Source organism: Morone saxatilis, unplaced genomic scaffold, assembly GCF_004916995.1.
Source record: "Morone saxatilis isolate NCDOM2014 unplaced genomic scaffold, NCSU_SB_2.0 Contig11, whole genome shotgun sequence".
Lineage (NCBI taxonomy): Eukaryota > Metazoa > Chordata > Actinopteri > Moronidae > Morone > Morone saxatilis.
Genome location: NW_023339663.1, coordinates 3,273,909 through 3,287,308, shown reverse-complemented (window position 1 = coordinate 3,287,308; position 13,400 = coordinate 3,273,909). Strand labels below are relative to the sequence as shown.

At 42.7% G+C, this 13,400-nt stretch overlaps 1 protein-coding gene across 1 annotated transcript in view; it reads right to left on the bottom strand.

Moving 5' to 3' along the window:
- Positions 1–13,400, bottom strand: part of LOC118343385 (C-myc promoter-binding protein-like) — a gene marked incomplete in the record, with an annotated part of 59,871 nt that overhangs the window by 8,238 nt on the left and 38,233 nt on the right. The window contains 10 exon segments of the mRNA XM_035682182.1: positions 190–293; positions 866–1,091; positions 1,981–3,191; positions 3,777–3,926; positions 4,205–4,324; positions 5,926–6,054; positions 7,752–7,893; positions 11,334–11,462; positions 11,617–11,823; positions 12,596–12,728. Of these exon segments, the coding sequence (XP_035538075.1) occupies positions 190–293; positions 866–1,091; positions 1,981–3,191; positions 3,777–3,926; positions 4,205–4,324; positions 5,926–6,054; positions 7,752–7,893; positions 11,334–11,462; positions 11,617–11,823; positions 12,596–12,728 (2,551 nt within the window).

Below are 13,400 nucleotides of genomic sequence, written 5' to 3'. Positions count from 1 at the left end.
ATCAGCAGCTGGATACACACACACACACACACACACACACACACACACACTGGTGAACTTACTGACCAAAGATGATCAAGATTTAAAAAACCATCTACTTAACCGCTAATTCTCAGTAATAATCTGCACCACTGACCACCTTTCTACTGCGGAATAACACTCCACTACTCTCCATCTTGTAGTTTTTACCTCCATGGCGTAGTTGTTGAAGATGCTGGTGTTGCTGGTGTAGCGCGAAGAGCCGAGGTCCGACTTGTCTGGCAGAAGGAAGCCAGGAGGCGAGAGGACGCATCCTGCAGGAGTACAAAGGCATGATCAGAATATGTGACGACGGAGTCAGAACCTGTCACTGGTGAAGATACGACCTGACTTCTCTTGCTCCGCTAAATACCGTTTATGTATATTTTATTGAAAAGCGGGAGATATGGGGATATGTTTTATACATTTTTGTTTGCTTTCTTAATGAATTTTTAACAGACTGACATTTTCTGTCTGTGTCTCATTGTTTGTCGTTACGCAAAGAAGAAAAATGAAAATATAACAATGAAGAATCAATACTGAATCAAGAGAGAGAACGTTCAAATTCAATCAATCAAACTCTAGATTTCTGGAAATTTCTTGTTTGTTACAAGTAAAATAGTTTTTTCAGCTGTCATCAGTCAAACTAGGGTCCTTGAGGGGGTTGAAGGGGGTTCCCAGCAAGAGAGGAATTGACTATGAAGACTTTCAGGGGATTCCTTAGGACAAAATCCTCAGACTGGGGGTCAACTGGTCTAATGTGCATCTATTGTGGGTTTCTTTTATTACATTAAAACGTTATGGGCCCACTGGCTTTAACTGTCACTCGAGCGGGGGTTGCTCTTACCAGGGCGCAGAGAAGTGGGTCTCCCGAGGCTGGAGCCTGCAGTGGGGCTGTCCAGTTTGCTGCGGAGGGGGCTGCGTCTGGGGCTCCTGCGGGGCCCCATGGGGCCATTCCTCTGTGGAGAAACCACAAAGCTCTCCGACTCCCCACAGTCCTCCTCATCCAGCAGAGAGGAGCCGTCTGGATCTCCACCGAGCGAGGACACGCTGAGACGATCACTGTGACCGTCCTGAATGAGCAGGAGAGAGCCGGGCAGGTTAATGTCGTCATGGAATACTCACAGCAACAGTAGATCAAGTTCAGCACTGACTAACAACCAAGACTGCTCACATGAGGTACAAATAAAACATTTTGTACAGACGTCCCCACTCAAATGCATGACCTTAACCTCACAAATCCATCTAGAATTATTAAATAAAAGCACTAGAAAGGTACAGTACTTTGCTATTCAAGCTTTTAACATAAAGCAAACACACAAACTGTGCTGCTGATGAAGGAAACAGAAGCTACAGTGAAGATCAGCCTAAATGAAGAAAAAAAACATCCCCAAAGATGTTGCAATGATTTCAATAATTCAGTAATTTGGCTGGTAAATAAAAGCTGTTATCGATTTCCATCTGCAGCCACTTTAACCCATATTTTTGTAAGAATATCTGTAATTATCTATTGCTTTCATTTATCTAAATTAGCCAACAATGGAAAACAAATGTAAAGATCAAGTGATGTGTGACTTAAAACACTGAAAGCACAATTGTGACTGCTCATTTTTGCTATATAGAAAAATGTCAGTACTGTATAAATTGACCAAATGCTAATCGAGTACCAATGCCCATCCCTAGGTGATACCACGGTACAATTAGTGTGAGCTCTGACACCGACTAGGGAAGATGCATGCTGTCCACAGCAAGAATACTGTCAGACCCTTAAAAGGCCACAAGATGGCAGCAGCCATCCAACTTTAGGCTCAGCTTAATACTCTCTGCCACAGATTTGTCTGTTTTGCCCATTTGCTACAAATCATATCTGCATTGCTTTACTGAACACAAATAGACTGAGATGTGTTTGATCAAATGTTCACCTGTATCACACAACAGTCAGTTAACTTTGACAACAAGTACCTTGGTAGGTGTGGTGTACGTGGCCAGACGGGAATACCAGCGGCTCGCCTTCTCTGCCACACCCTTCCCAGCAGAGAACACACTGGTCTTGAATACATCAAGCGTTGGTGTGAGCAGAGTGTCCAGAGCGAAAGAGGAGGACGAAGGTGAAGGTGACGCCAGGCCCATCCTGTCCGTCCTGTCCCTGTACGGGCTGGGTCGAGGGCTGGGGCTGGGGGTGGTGCTAGAGCTACGACAGGGAGGCGACGACCATAGGCGTTGGCGTGAGATGGTTTGGGAGGGCGAGGGTGGGTGGAAGGTGCAGGAGCGCGGCACTCCAGCGGGCCTGAGGGGGGAGCTGTAGGGCAGACTGGCTCTGCGGGGAGCAGAGAGTGAGGAAGGGTGGAGGATGAGGGGGCTGGCCGGGTCTTGCAAGTCCAGACTGGGAGTACGGCTTCTCAGCGGGCTGCCCATGTGGTTCATGTAGAGCTCGATCTCCCTGGCTAAGTGCCTGCGGGCGCTCGGCGTGTTGGCCTCGTCCCCCTCTGGGTACTGATCGTCATTTTCCTGTTCCGTCTGTGACTGTGCTGCCAGCAGGGATAGAGGATCATATCCCGTCTCAATGCCTGTGCGCTTGACGGTCCCTCTGGACGCCTCAGTGCTCATGCCACCGTAGCTGGCACTGCGTTCAACAAGTTTCTTATGAGATTTGTTGGTTTTATGAGAGCCGATGCCAGCCCTCATGGCAGGCTTGTCTAAATCCAGATCCTCCAAATCAAAAATAGCTTCTGTATTACTTCGGTCCTCATCACTGGAGTCCTGTCCCTCCGTCTCCTCTTCCTCCTCCATGTGATTGTGACTTCTGGCAGCCCCTGCCTTAGCAGCCGCCCCCTCTAGCCCTCCCAGGGCCAGCGAGCGAGGCCTTTTATTCTTACTGAAGTTGGCACCGGAGAGAATTTTGACATCTGCGCCCAGGTGTCCTGCGATCTTATCTGGGTCCGTTTCTCCCTGGCTCATACCCAGGCCGAGGACAGTGGTGCCGCTGCCGCTGCTGCCCACTGTGTCGCCGCTCAGCCGGCGGCTCCTCACACCCTGCCAGTCGAGGGCCGAGCCGCTGCTGGCGCTGCCCACCACCTCCTCCAGAGCGCTCTTATGTCTCCTGAGCAAACTGTTGGTGTGGACCTCGCCGATCTCATCCAGAGAGGAAGTAAAGAGGAGACCTGCAACATGGCCTGAGAGAGAGGAAGGGGAATTATTTACATTTATATTAGGAAGTGACGAGTGAGTTACAAAGCGAGTTATTTTGGGCGTACAGGGTTCCAGAAATCCCATACATTTTCTGCATAGATGATGTGAGGTGATGCTGCACTACAAGGCTTGAATGGACAAGAAACTCTCCTGATTGAATCATTAATATAAACCAACAGCATTAGATTTGATAAAAGGTACAAGCCTGAAGAAACATGCAATCACTAAGTGTACAATTCTGCTAGCATGGGCTGCTAACAGTGAGCGGAAGATTACACTTTGAGGAGATAACAAAATCAGCAGTTAAAATGATATCACTTTCAGATTCTGAAAACAAAGTCTTTTACTACGGCTCTCATTCTTTCCTCTGACTTCCTCGCCATAGCAACAGCAGCTGAGGCTCATGGGTATTGAAATAATTAAAACTGAGGGTCCGTGTTTCTACGTTGAGGAATATTGAGGATATCACTAAAGGAAAACTTTGAAATGGAAATATACAGTGGGGAAAAACATTTCTGTCCCCCCCTACTATTCAAAACTACTGAATCTATTTAAGTTTTCTTCTCTACCTGCGCTGGCGGAGCTCTTGGGTTTACAGGATGAATCGTCATACGGACAACTGCTACGAACAATGCCACGGGATTTGAAGGAAGAATGGACTTCCATGTCCAGCTGAGGGAGGCAGTCTTTACTTCCCTTGGCACTTTCAGTCTCTGACACTACAAATACAGAAATTACAATTTAAAATCAGTCTCTTTTAGTATGTGCACAGCTTGAAAAAAATTGCATTTCTCTTAAAAAGAAAGAACAGCACATGACTGAAATGCTTTGATGTTGAGAAACCAAAATGAATGAATCATCTCTGGAGGAGACAGACAGAAAGATCAAGGCAGAGGAAGGGGAAATCCCATGTGGCTACGAAGCTGCCAAGCTATCATTTTTAGAAGGTACAGTAGACAGAAATATCAGGTGATATCAGATCAGACAGACTACTGACAGGAGCTGCAGTCGCTCTCCTTCTTGTCATCTTTGTCAGGGACGGCATCCTGGGCACTGGGGTCTCCTCTCCGAACCTCCTCTTTGGACAGTGAGTTATAACCCAAGTCTGACTGATCTCCTAGAGAACAGAGACAAAGATGAAATTAGATAAGAGGGACAATAGAAGTACTGAAGTCTCTCTGATATTAAACCACAAGATCAACAGAAATATGCAACACAACGCATGGAAAATTTATGCAGAGGAACGATTCAAGTATAAGAGAAATACTTCAACAACACTGTATGTGTGCCACCCCTCGTATTACTGAACAAACCACCAAATCCTTTATTTACCTTCATTTAAAAAGCTTTTTGGTGTTTAAAAAAGTGCATCTATTGCAGCTTTACACTGTGGTAGGAGAGATATATGAAACATACATAAAAAAAATAAAAAAAAAGGAGGCATTTCTTCCCTTTCATCTCCTTAGTTCTGGGAGGCACGGCACTGTTGTAGGGAGAGAAGAGAAAAAGCAGCTAAGCTGTGCTGAATAAAAGAATCCTCCTCAGGGCATCTACAGTTACTGCGAGAAAGCCAAGTTCAGTTTCACAGCTGCTAATGAATTTAACTGTTAAGACTTGACGTTGGGAATAAAAAAAAAAAAACCCTGCTGTCACTCCAGGCTGACTCTTCTATCTGCCTCTAAAACTTCCCTAGGTCTCCAGGCAACCAGCTGTCTGATGATTTGTTCTCCTCTTTCATCTTTCCCGTGAAGCTCTCTGGTCGGCATCTCTAAATAAAACATGAGGCTGCACAGCTCGGCTGTAATACAGTATGGAGCGACTCGCAACTGATGGCAAGTGACAAAACTCATTCCAGGACTATAATAATCAATGAACTGCACATCGAGGTCCTTCCCTCCTGCTGTGCTGTGAGCTGCGGTCCCCTCCCAGACTTTGTGCGCACGTGCCGAAGTCTCCTGCCGAGTTGCCATCTCCATGATTAAAATTATTTCCGTAATCAAAAAGAATGTGCCTCTGGGTAATTACTCGCCATAATTGACAATGACAAATCACTCTGTGGTGATGCGAGGAGAGAGAAATGCAAAAGAGAGATGAGAAAGAGAGGAGCAGCAGACTGTGATGTGCCAGAGAGAGAGAGATGACACAGAGGAGGAAAGAAAGATGAGGCAAAGATCACAGAGACGAAGAGAAACCGAAAAGGCGTGTTGATGGAAGGGCTAAGTAAGTCAGAAAATAATACAGTTGCAAGATGATAGAAATGCAACCAGAGAGAGAGACAGACAGGCAGGCTGACAGAGAGGTTTACCTGGGTGGAGGGTGGCTTCTCTGAGCTCACAGCCCCCCCAGTGTGAGTGGGCCACCAGGGCCCTGGCGCCCACGCTGCCGCCCCCACGGCCGGCTGCATGCAAGGGCAACACAGGCAGGGCCAGAGTGAAGGGCAGGGTTAGGGACAGAGCAGAGCAGAAACCACAGCCGCAAAACCAGGGAGAGACATTGATGGACAACAGGGACGAAAGGAAGGTGGAAAAACAGGCAGCAGAGGTTAGAAGGTGTAAGAGGAAGAGGGGGAACGAGGAAGAGGCCGGTCGGTGAGCGGGACAAATGAGGAAGGAGGATAAAAATAAAAAAAAATATGTCATTGAGAGAGAAGAAAAAGATGTAGAACAAAGATGGCTGCCTGTGAAAGATTGAGTCAAGCAGCAGCCATGTTGAGTGTACCTGTGCTAGATCTATCATCAGTGGGGTCTACTTTGACGGAGTCAGTGGCGTAGGGGCCCTGCTCGGCCAGGTTAGTGTCTGCAGAGCTATCCAGGCTGCCGTGACTCATAGCGTCCAGGTCGCTGCCATCTGCCCAAAGACAACAAGGCGTTAAAGGAAGCCGGGCGCCATTTCTGCTCCACAGGGGATCAACTGTTCTTCTTTTTAATTTGTCTTTAAGTGTTGGATAAGTGTCTATTCTATAAAGAAGTGTCTATCTTCTATAGAGCTTACGAACAATCAGTTTGTTGATGGTGTATTGCTTCTGTAATTTAATATAAATCCAGAATCAAAATATTAATAACATAAGCTTAAAAATACTTAAAATTACATGTATAATGTTTAGCCACCAGGATAAAACAGTATATTTATTTATTATGAGTTTACTAGAGCTGATTACTGTAAATGTTTAGATTAAATTAGTACTAATTATAGGGAAAACAAAGACTGACTCACTTGTTATACTTCCAATTAATAGCATAGCCTAAAGAGTCACAAATGAGAAACTTGTCTACAAAAAATACATAATTCAATGATGAATATGGAGAATTAAGTTTCCAAAAATAAATATTTAATTGTGTTTAAAAAGATCCAGATTTCATCACTTCTTTCAAGGAAATCCCTCTAGAAATTAACAAATGCTTATAAACTCCGAGTAACTGTTGCAGAGCAATGCCTCTATTTGCCCTGTAATACTACAAAGTTATTTCCAGGAAACTTTATAGGAAATTATTAGAAAATAACACATTAAAAAGAAGCATTTGGCCAGTTGTCTTCACCTCTTGTGTCACAGTAAAAGCTTATTATATATGAGTGCAGGATGGGAGTGGAGCGATGTATTATAAGTTACGTCATCAGTAACATTGTGAGAAATTAAATCCAACTGTGTCTCTCACTTGTGTGTGTGTGTGTGTGTGTGTGTGTGAACCTTTGGCTCTTTCAAACTGAACTCAGGAGGTGAGTTTAAGAACACAATGCTTACGCCAGTAACAGGGAGTATCTTAAAAAAGCAGGGATTAGCAGGCCGGGGATTAGCATGTACTGGGTGTGCAGGTGTTCACTGGCATGCAGGGGGGAGTTAAATCACACAGTTGTGTTTTATAGTTTTATCTTTAAACTCTGCGGGTCATTAATTACACCTGACAAATGTAATTTAGAAATGGTGGGTGGATTGATTTTCCTTTCTGAGCTTCAGATACATGGGTTTGCGAATGCAGTAGGAACATGTATTGTTAATAATGTGTTTTATCCTTCAGATTGTTCTGTAAATCATCATCTTTTTTGATTATATTTAATGAGTAATTATTATCAGATACTAGCCTGATTTATTTAATGTATTGTCCATGTGTAACGCTACCAAAAAATGACTGAAATTACCTTCTTGTATAAGAACTCAGTGAATTTATTCTTAAATTTTTTTGCAGTCAATGCAGTGCAAACTTGTAAGAAATAATGGCTGTAATGACAGATATTGGTCAGCCAGTAGTCCTTAAGGCTTTACCAGAAAAAACGAAATAAACTATAAACAAACAACGGTCTGGATAGATATTCAGCTTTACCCTAAAGCTAAACAGATTTGTTTACGACAGTATGAACGTTAACAATCCAAACTTAAACACTAAATCTATTTTTTTGCGTGAGTAACTTATAAGTTCAGTCTCTTTTTTATACTATGAACTGATTCTGATACCAGTCTGTAGTGTTCATGGTTGCTCTTGGTTTAAATGCATGGACAACAACAACATTCCTCTTCTGAGGCATGCAGAGGGTTGTTGATCACAGTTTACCTGACAGCGGGCTCTGGGTGAGGGGAGCGGGCCGTCGTAGCGCCCGTTTGAACTGCGCCACGCCCAGAACGACATTTCTCAGCTTCATCCACAGGAAGTATCCTCCTCTGGTGCTGGAGGGCCACGTGCTCTCCAACACCGCCTGGACGCCAGGGGGAGGGAGAGAGACCAGAGAGAGGTGGAGGAGAAGATGAATGAAGACAAGTTACTTTTAAAAGTTTCTGATCACATTTTCTTGAAGCATTTTCTATTCCACCATGAAATGTTCTTATATTCTTCTACTAAATAACTGAACATTAAGAGCCTGAATACTGTGTTTCAACTTAACATTTTGAAGAGAGTAAACTAAAACTGACCAAATCCCGTTCTATATAAAATCACCCTGAATTCATTTTTCATCAAAGGCATTAACTTCAGCGTTATTAGATCCAGAGTCACACTCGACATCAGAAAAGGAAAGGAAAGGAACCGCAGCTGTTGGTGGCCAAGTCACGTTCGACAGTCTCTGTCTGCTCCTAAAATACACTTCAGGAGCCCCCTGAGAAAAACACGATTGGTATGCCACTGAGCAGAACTGGGTTTATTACGCTGGCTGCTCCTGTGCAAAGCCTCTCAGGACTGGCCCTCCTGCAGATGTTGTCAGCAATGTTAAGATGACTTAAGGACAGCGATCTGGCCAAAGTTCCACTTACTGATATTTAAAAATAACTCTGTAGTCTTTGTAAAGGTTCTGTAAGAGAGCTACCTGGGAATGGACCTTCCTAGCAAAAGGATCTGAGATACTGTGATTGTTTTGAAGGCGGAAATCCATAAAATCTTAGACAAGTGACTGATGGTTGATATCTTGAGCTGATATTCAATGTCTTTAAAGGAATAGATTGCACCTCTACAGCTCACCAGTTACCACATTAAATGTTGTTTGTTTAATCCATAAAACAAAGTGCCAAAACAAAAAGTTGTGGTTTGACGGGAAGCTTGAACTATTTCTTTGGACAGGGCCAAGACCCGTCTAGCTTCATATTTAGCACACCTCATGGTGAAAGACTGAGAATGAGATATTATGTGGTAATGAGTGAGTTTTAGCTACATGTTTTTTCGCTTCTTTGACAGAGCCAGGCTAGCTGTTTCCCCATTTCCAGTTGTATGCTAAGCTAAACTACCTGTCTCGAGGCTGTAGCGTCATATTTAATTAACAAATCTGAATGAGGTATCGGCCTTCTAGCGACAAGAAAGCAAATTCTAATCGACTGTTACAGGAGAAAAGGTTGTTAACGACCTGACTTCTTGCTCAACCAAAACTAGGGTCTCACCATTAGTCTCCCATTGTGTTCTTATTTACAGACAAAGTGCATAAAGGGATGCTGATGATGGAGAATTGTTAGTGCAGTGAGTCATCCAAATCCCAGCGCTGTTGTTATAGAGTCTAACCCACTGAGGCCAAAACCCAGTGTAGAAGAAAGACAGTTCAAAGTTTCCTGCTGTGATGCGAAAACCCAGAAAGTCTGTCTTGACTTAATGATGTTGACACTTCTCGGGTTGTTATTGTTGTTTTTCTAAAAGACTCGGTATAAGAAATGTGAGATAAATTGTGTGTAAAGTTCCTCGATTCTCCCAGAATGGATTTACACATTCCGAAACTCTGACACAGAAAATTGTACGACTCTCACCGATGGAAATGTGAAAGTATGTTTTTGTTTTTCTAACATTTCTTGAGCTGCAAATAATAATCAGATATTTGGTTGGGTATTATTTCTCAAGGGTACAGGAATAAGAAACTTAATAGTACAGTTGTGGAAACTTGAATTGAACTGTGCTATCGTGTGGTGCTTTGCCTCGAGTGCTGTTCTGCAGGGAACAGGTATATTTAAACTGCAAATGACGGGGGGGCTTTAGATAGAGAACAGCAAACAGTGGTAACTTTGGCACAGAGATCCGTTTACAGGGGAGCATCAAAGTTATTCTACTTCCACTCTCAGAAATTAGTTTTATGTTCTATTTCAAGGAGGAATTTTCTTTTCAGTTGAGTTTCAGGTTAGTTTTTAGCTCCTTAGTTGAGTTCAATTTTATATTCTGTATTTTAAAAACTCTGTGCTAAAGCATCTGTATTTAAAGGGGAATAAATGCCAGAATTAATAAATGAGCCCGTACACAAACAAAACCTCTTTCCTATCCTTGGACTTCGAAAACCTAAAGAAGCATGAAGGTGGGAAAAACCAGCAACAACTGTCGGATGCAGGAGCTGCAGCAGATACTGATTGTGTCAGTGGAGGGATCAGCCACCTTTTCCCTTCAAGCCGTCCATTTCTAAGATGAAACAAGAACCTCTGAAGGCTCAAAACACAGCGACGTAACCTGTACCGTGGCCTTGTCTCCCAACAGCCAACTCCTACATCAGCCAATTTACTTTTTTCGCTCCCCGGGTTGCCAGACCAGGGACAGGTTGCAGTAATAACAGAGCCACGATTCATCCTGACACCTGGGTGTGATCACACGCGACACCGTACAACCTTGGCGGGAAACTGCAAATGTCACCGATGTTTCTTTTTATGTGCAAGCCGAGTGTCTGCAGAGGCATTATTGTGATGAAGTGTGTCTCTGCCTCGTGAGTACCAACCAGAGAGGAATGAATTTTAGTGATGGAGCAACAGTGGGGTAATAGTTTGGATGCAATTATTTAAGCGCCTATTGTAAATCATGAATAAACAATCAGCATCTAGGCTGCAATCAGTCAGCTTTATAATATATCGCACAGTTTTCTAACATACTTTTATGCAGAGTATGACTTAACTTTTACAGAAACTGCATATTATTAGCATGTTTACTTAAGGTCATTGTAGTTATTTTGTGTCATGATATTTCTCTGCATCTTAAAATCAACTTTAATCTTTTATGATATATTCTAATATAGCCCGTCCATTCGATATGAGCATAATGACTGTTTGATTTGAACAGTAGCCAATTCTCCTGACTTTTATTGTGTTTTATTGCTCTGACTCAGTCCGTGTCTTCATCCATCACATCTGATGGAAAAGGGGACTATCCCACTGGAAAAGTCTTCCCAGAGATTAGTTTGACACCTCGGCTGTCATGGGCGTGTTCACACATTAGTCCAACTTGCAGCAGAATCAGCAGAATATTCTTAACACACCCACATCAGGAACACCACACCCAGGGCGGGGAGTCCCACTGCTAATATATTTTTATTAGCACTTGTGTAAGACACTGCACTGGCTAGATACTGGTGAGTTGCCCCCTTTATTCCCATTTGAATCCAAGCGCAATGTTGACATGACATAAATAAAAAAACCTCTGTCTTTACTGGCAGATTTAGATCGCACCACTTTATCAACCATACATGACAATTGTAAGTATTATATATTTGTATCTGTATATTTTTCTGCCAAAAACGGTTGAATTTTGTGAAACTCAGCACAAAAGCAAGGCAAAAAAAATCATTCATGGATTATATGGGTCTTGGGTTTAGCAAAAATGGCTTGACAGCATCTGTTCGTAAACATACTTTGTCTCTATCAAATAAATAAATAAAATATAATATATATACAATAATTTATGGCTTTTTACCTTGTTGTAGTAGCCGTAAGTGATGGCATTGGGGTGGACTCCGGCCTTCTTCATCTCAAAAAGGACCCTGACTGCCAGGACAGGTTGGCCATACTGTCCACACAGCTGCATCAGCACCCGGTAGCAGACCTGTATAGTACATGTGTGATTGTTCAGACAGAAAGACAATAACCTCTAAAAATAGACCTCGGTGTGAGATAACTGGCTGATCTAAAATGAGTGGAAACATTGTTGTCTGGTTGAATTAATGTCAAACAGGTATTTTTGGAAATGGTTAACGTACCTCGTCGGGGGGTTGCAGTTTCTTTGCCTGCATCTTCCTGAGGACGTCGTAGGCGGTGCGAAGTGCCCGCACCTTGGAGTGGCACACCTTCACGTATGCTGGCAGACAGATGAACCACAGGCCATAGCAGTGACGGAGCAGGCACTTGGACCACAGCTGGGGGATGGACGAGTACTTCTTGGCTATCTTCTGGGCTGACTTGATCTCCTGTGGATGTTGAGGTGAGGGTGAGGAAAAGGAATTCTTTAATGCACAAATCAGACTCATGGATGTGTGATTTCACTCAAAATCTTTAGGCTGAAATCTCATCTTTTAGAATACGTTCCCACTAAAGTGAGATCTTGCTCATAACTTAGTAAAAAACTGGGATAATTTAAAATAAATAAATAAATATATAAATACAAGGTTTAATAGTCCAAAGTCTTGTCACTTTAGCTCATACTGAGCAAAGAATATAAGTTAAAAACTTCCTTACTTACTATCAATAAGCAGGAATTAGGAGGTTATTAAGGGAAGACTCTTAGAATATAGACAGACATATGTGCTTTATAATGACTAATAAATAGCCAATATGCTACTAAAATGGTAGCTAATTAGCAACTAGTTAATGGTGAATATGTGTATCTTAATATAAAGTATACCAAACTTCAATATCCTTCATTCTTTGTCATTTGTCTTTTATGTAGGCCTATCTATTGCTTAAGGCAGTTCTGGCAGATATGCTGAATTGCCAGTTATAAAACTGACCAACCCTTTTGGCTCTCATTTATTTAGGGAGTCATTTTTTCTTTGAAGATCATCTGATTATTTAAATTGTTGGATGTATATTTTGGCTGCAAGTTTGACAATTTTAGAAAAACAACCTTTCACTGTTGCTCTCATTTCAGGTTAAGTCTGGAAAAATACCATCCGCTCAGCACTAAAAACAGATAAATCAATAAATCATTGTGTGACAATAGTGAGTTACTGCTATGCTGACCTGCTTGGTGCGTCTAAACATGGGGGCAGGGCTGGTGGGACAGCTGTGCCTGGCAGCGAGGCGGGAGGAGGGGGTCCGCAGGCCCTCCACAGGGTCGAACAGGTCAAGACTTAACACTGGAAAACCATCGTACCTGATGAAGAACAGAAACACATTATTTCTCTCAGCACTCTGCTGTCTTTTGGCAAGTGATTCCTTCCAAGGTTATAATGATCATAAATAACACTTTGCTTGTAATTATCTATGAGGAGAGCTGATAATAAATTCCGGGAGTCTGTTGGTCATTATGGATTATTAGGGGAGCTTAACAAAAGTGCTTCTGAAATATCTCTTGGCATTAATTATTTAGAGTGAAACATGACTGCGGAATACAAACAGCGCATATTCAGAGCCACACAGTCCAGCAGCAGTGTTCAGTCTTTGGTCCCAGTAAGGGAGCCGGACACCTGCTGGTCCTCAATCATGCTAATCCAGGAATTAATTAAACAACTTTAAACTCAATTTATTATTCAGATTTTCCCTTCTTCTTCCTGCTGTTTGGTCAGAGTCCTCAGTTAGTCTCATGGAAGATGTCAAGTAAGGAAAGCAAAGTAGTACATCCTTCCCCATTTACAAATAACATGTGAAATGTGTTTGCAGTCTGGTGGAGTGATTAAAGCACTGACACAAGATTCATGTTACTGGCAGCATAAAATACACACGTTCTTTACTCAGAAGCACATATAATTGTGTAGGGAAAAGTAGAAGTACTGATTCAACTCCTTTAGTAAGTAAAAGTGAAAAAGTACAGGCTCTAAAATGTACT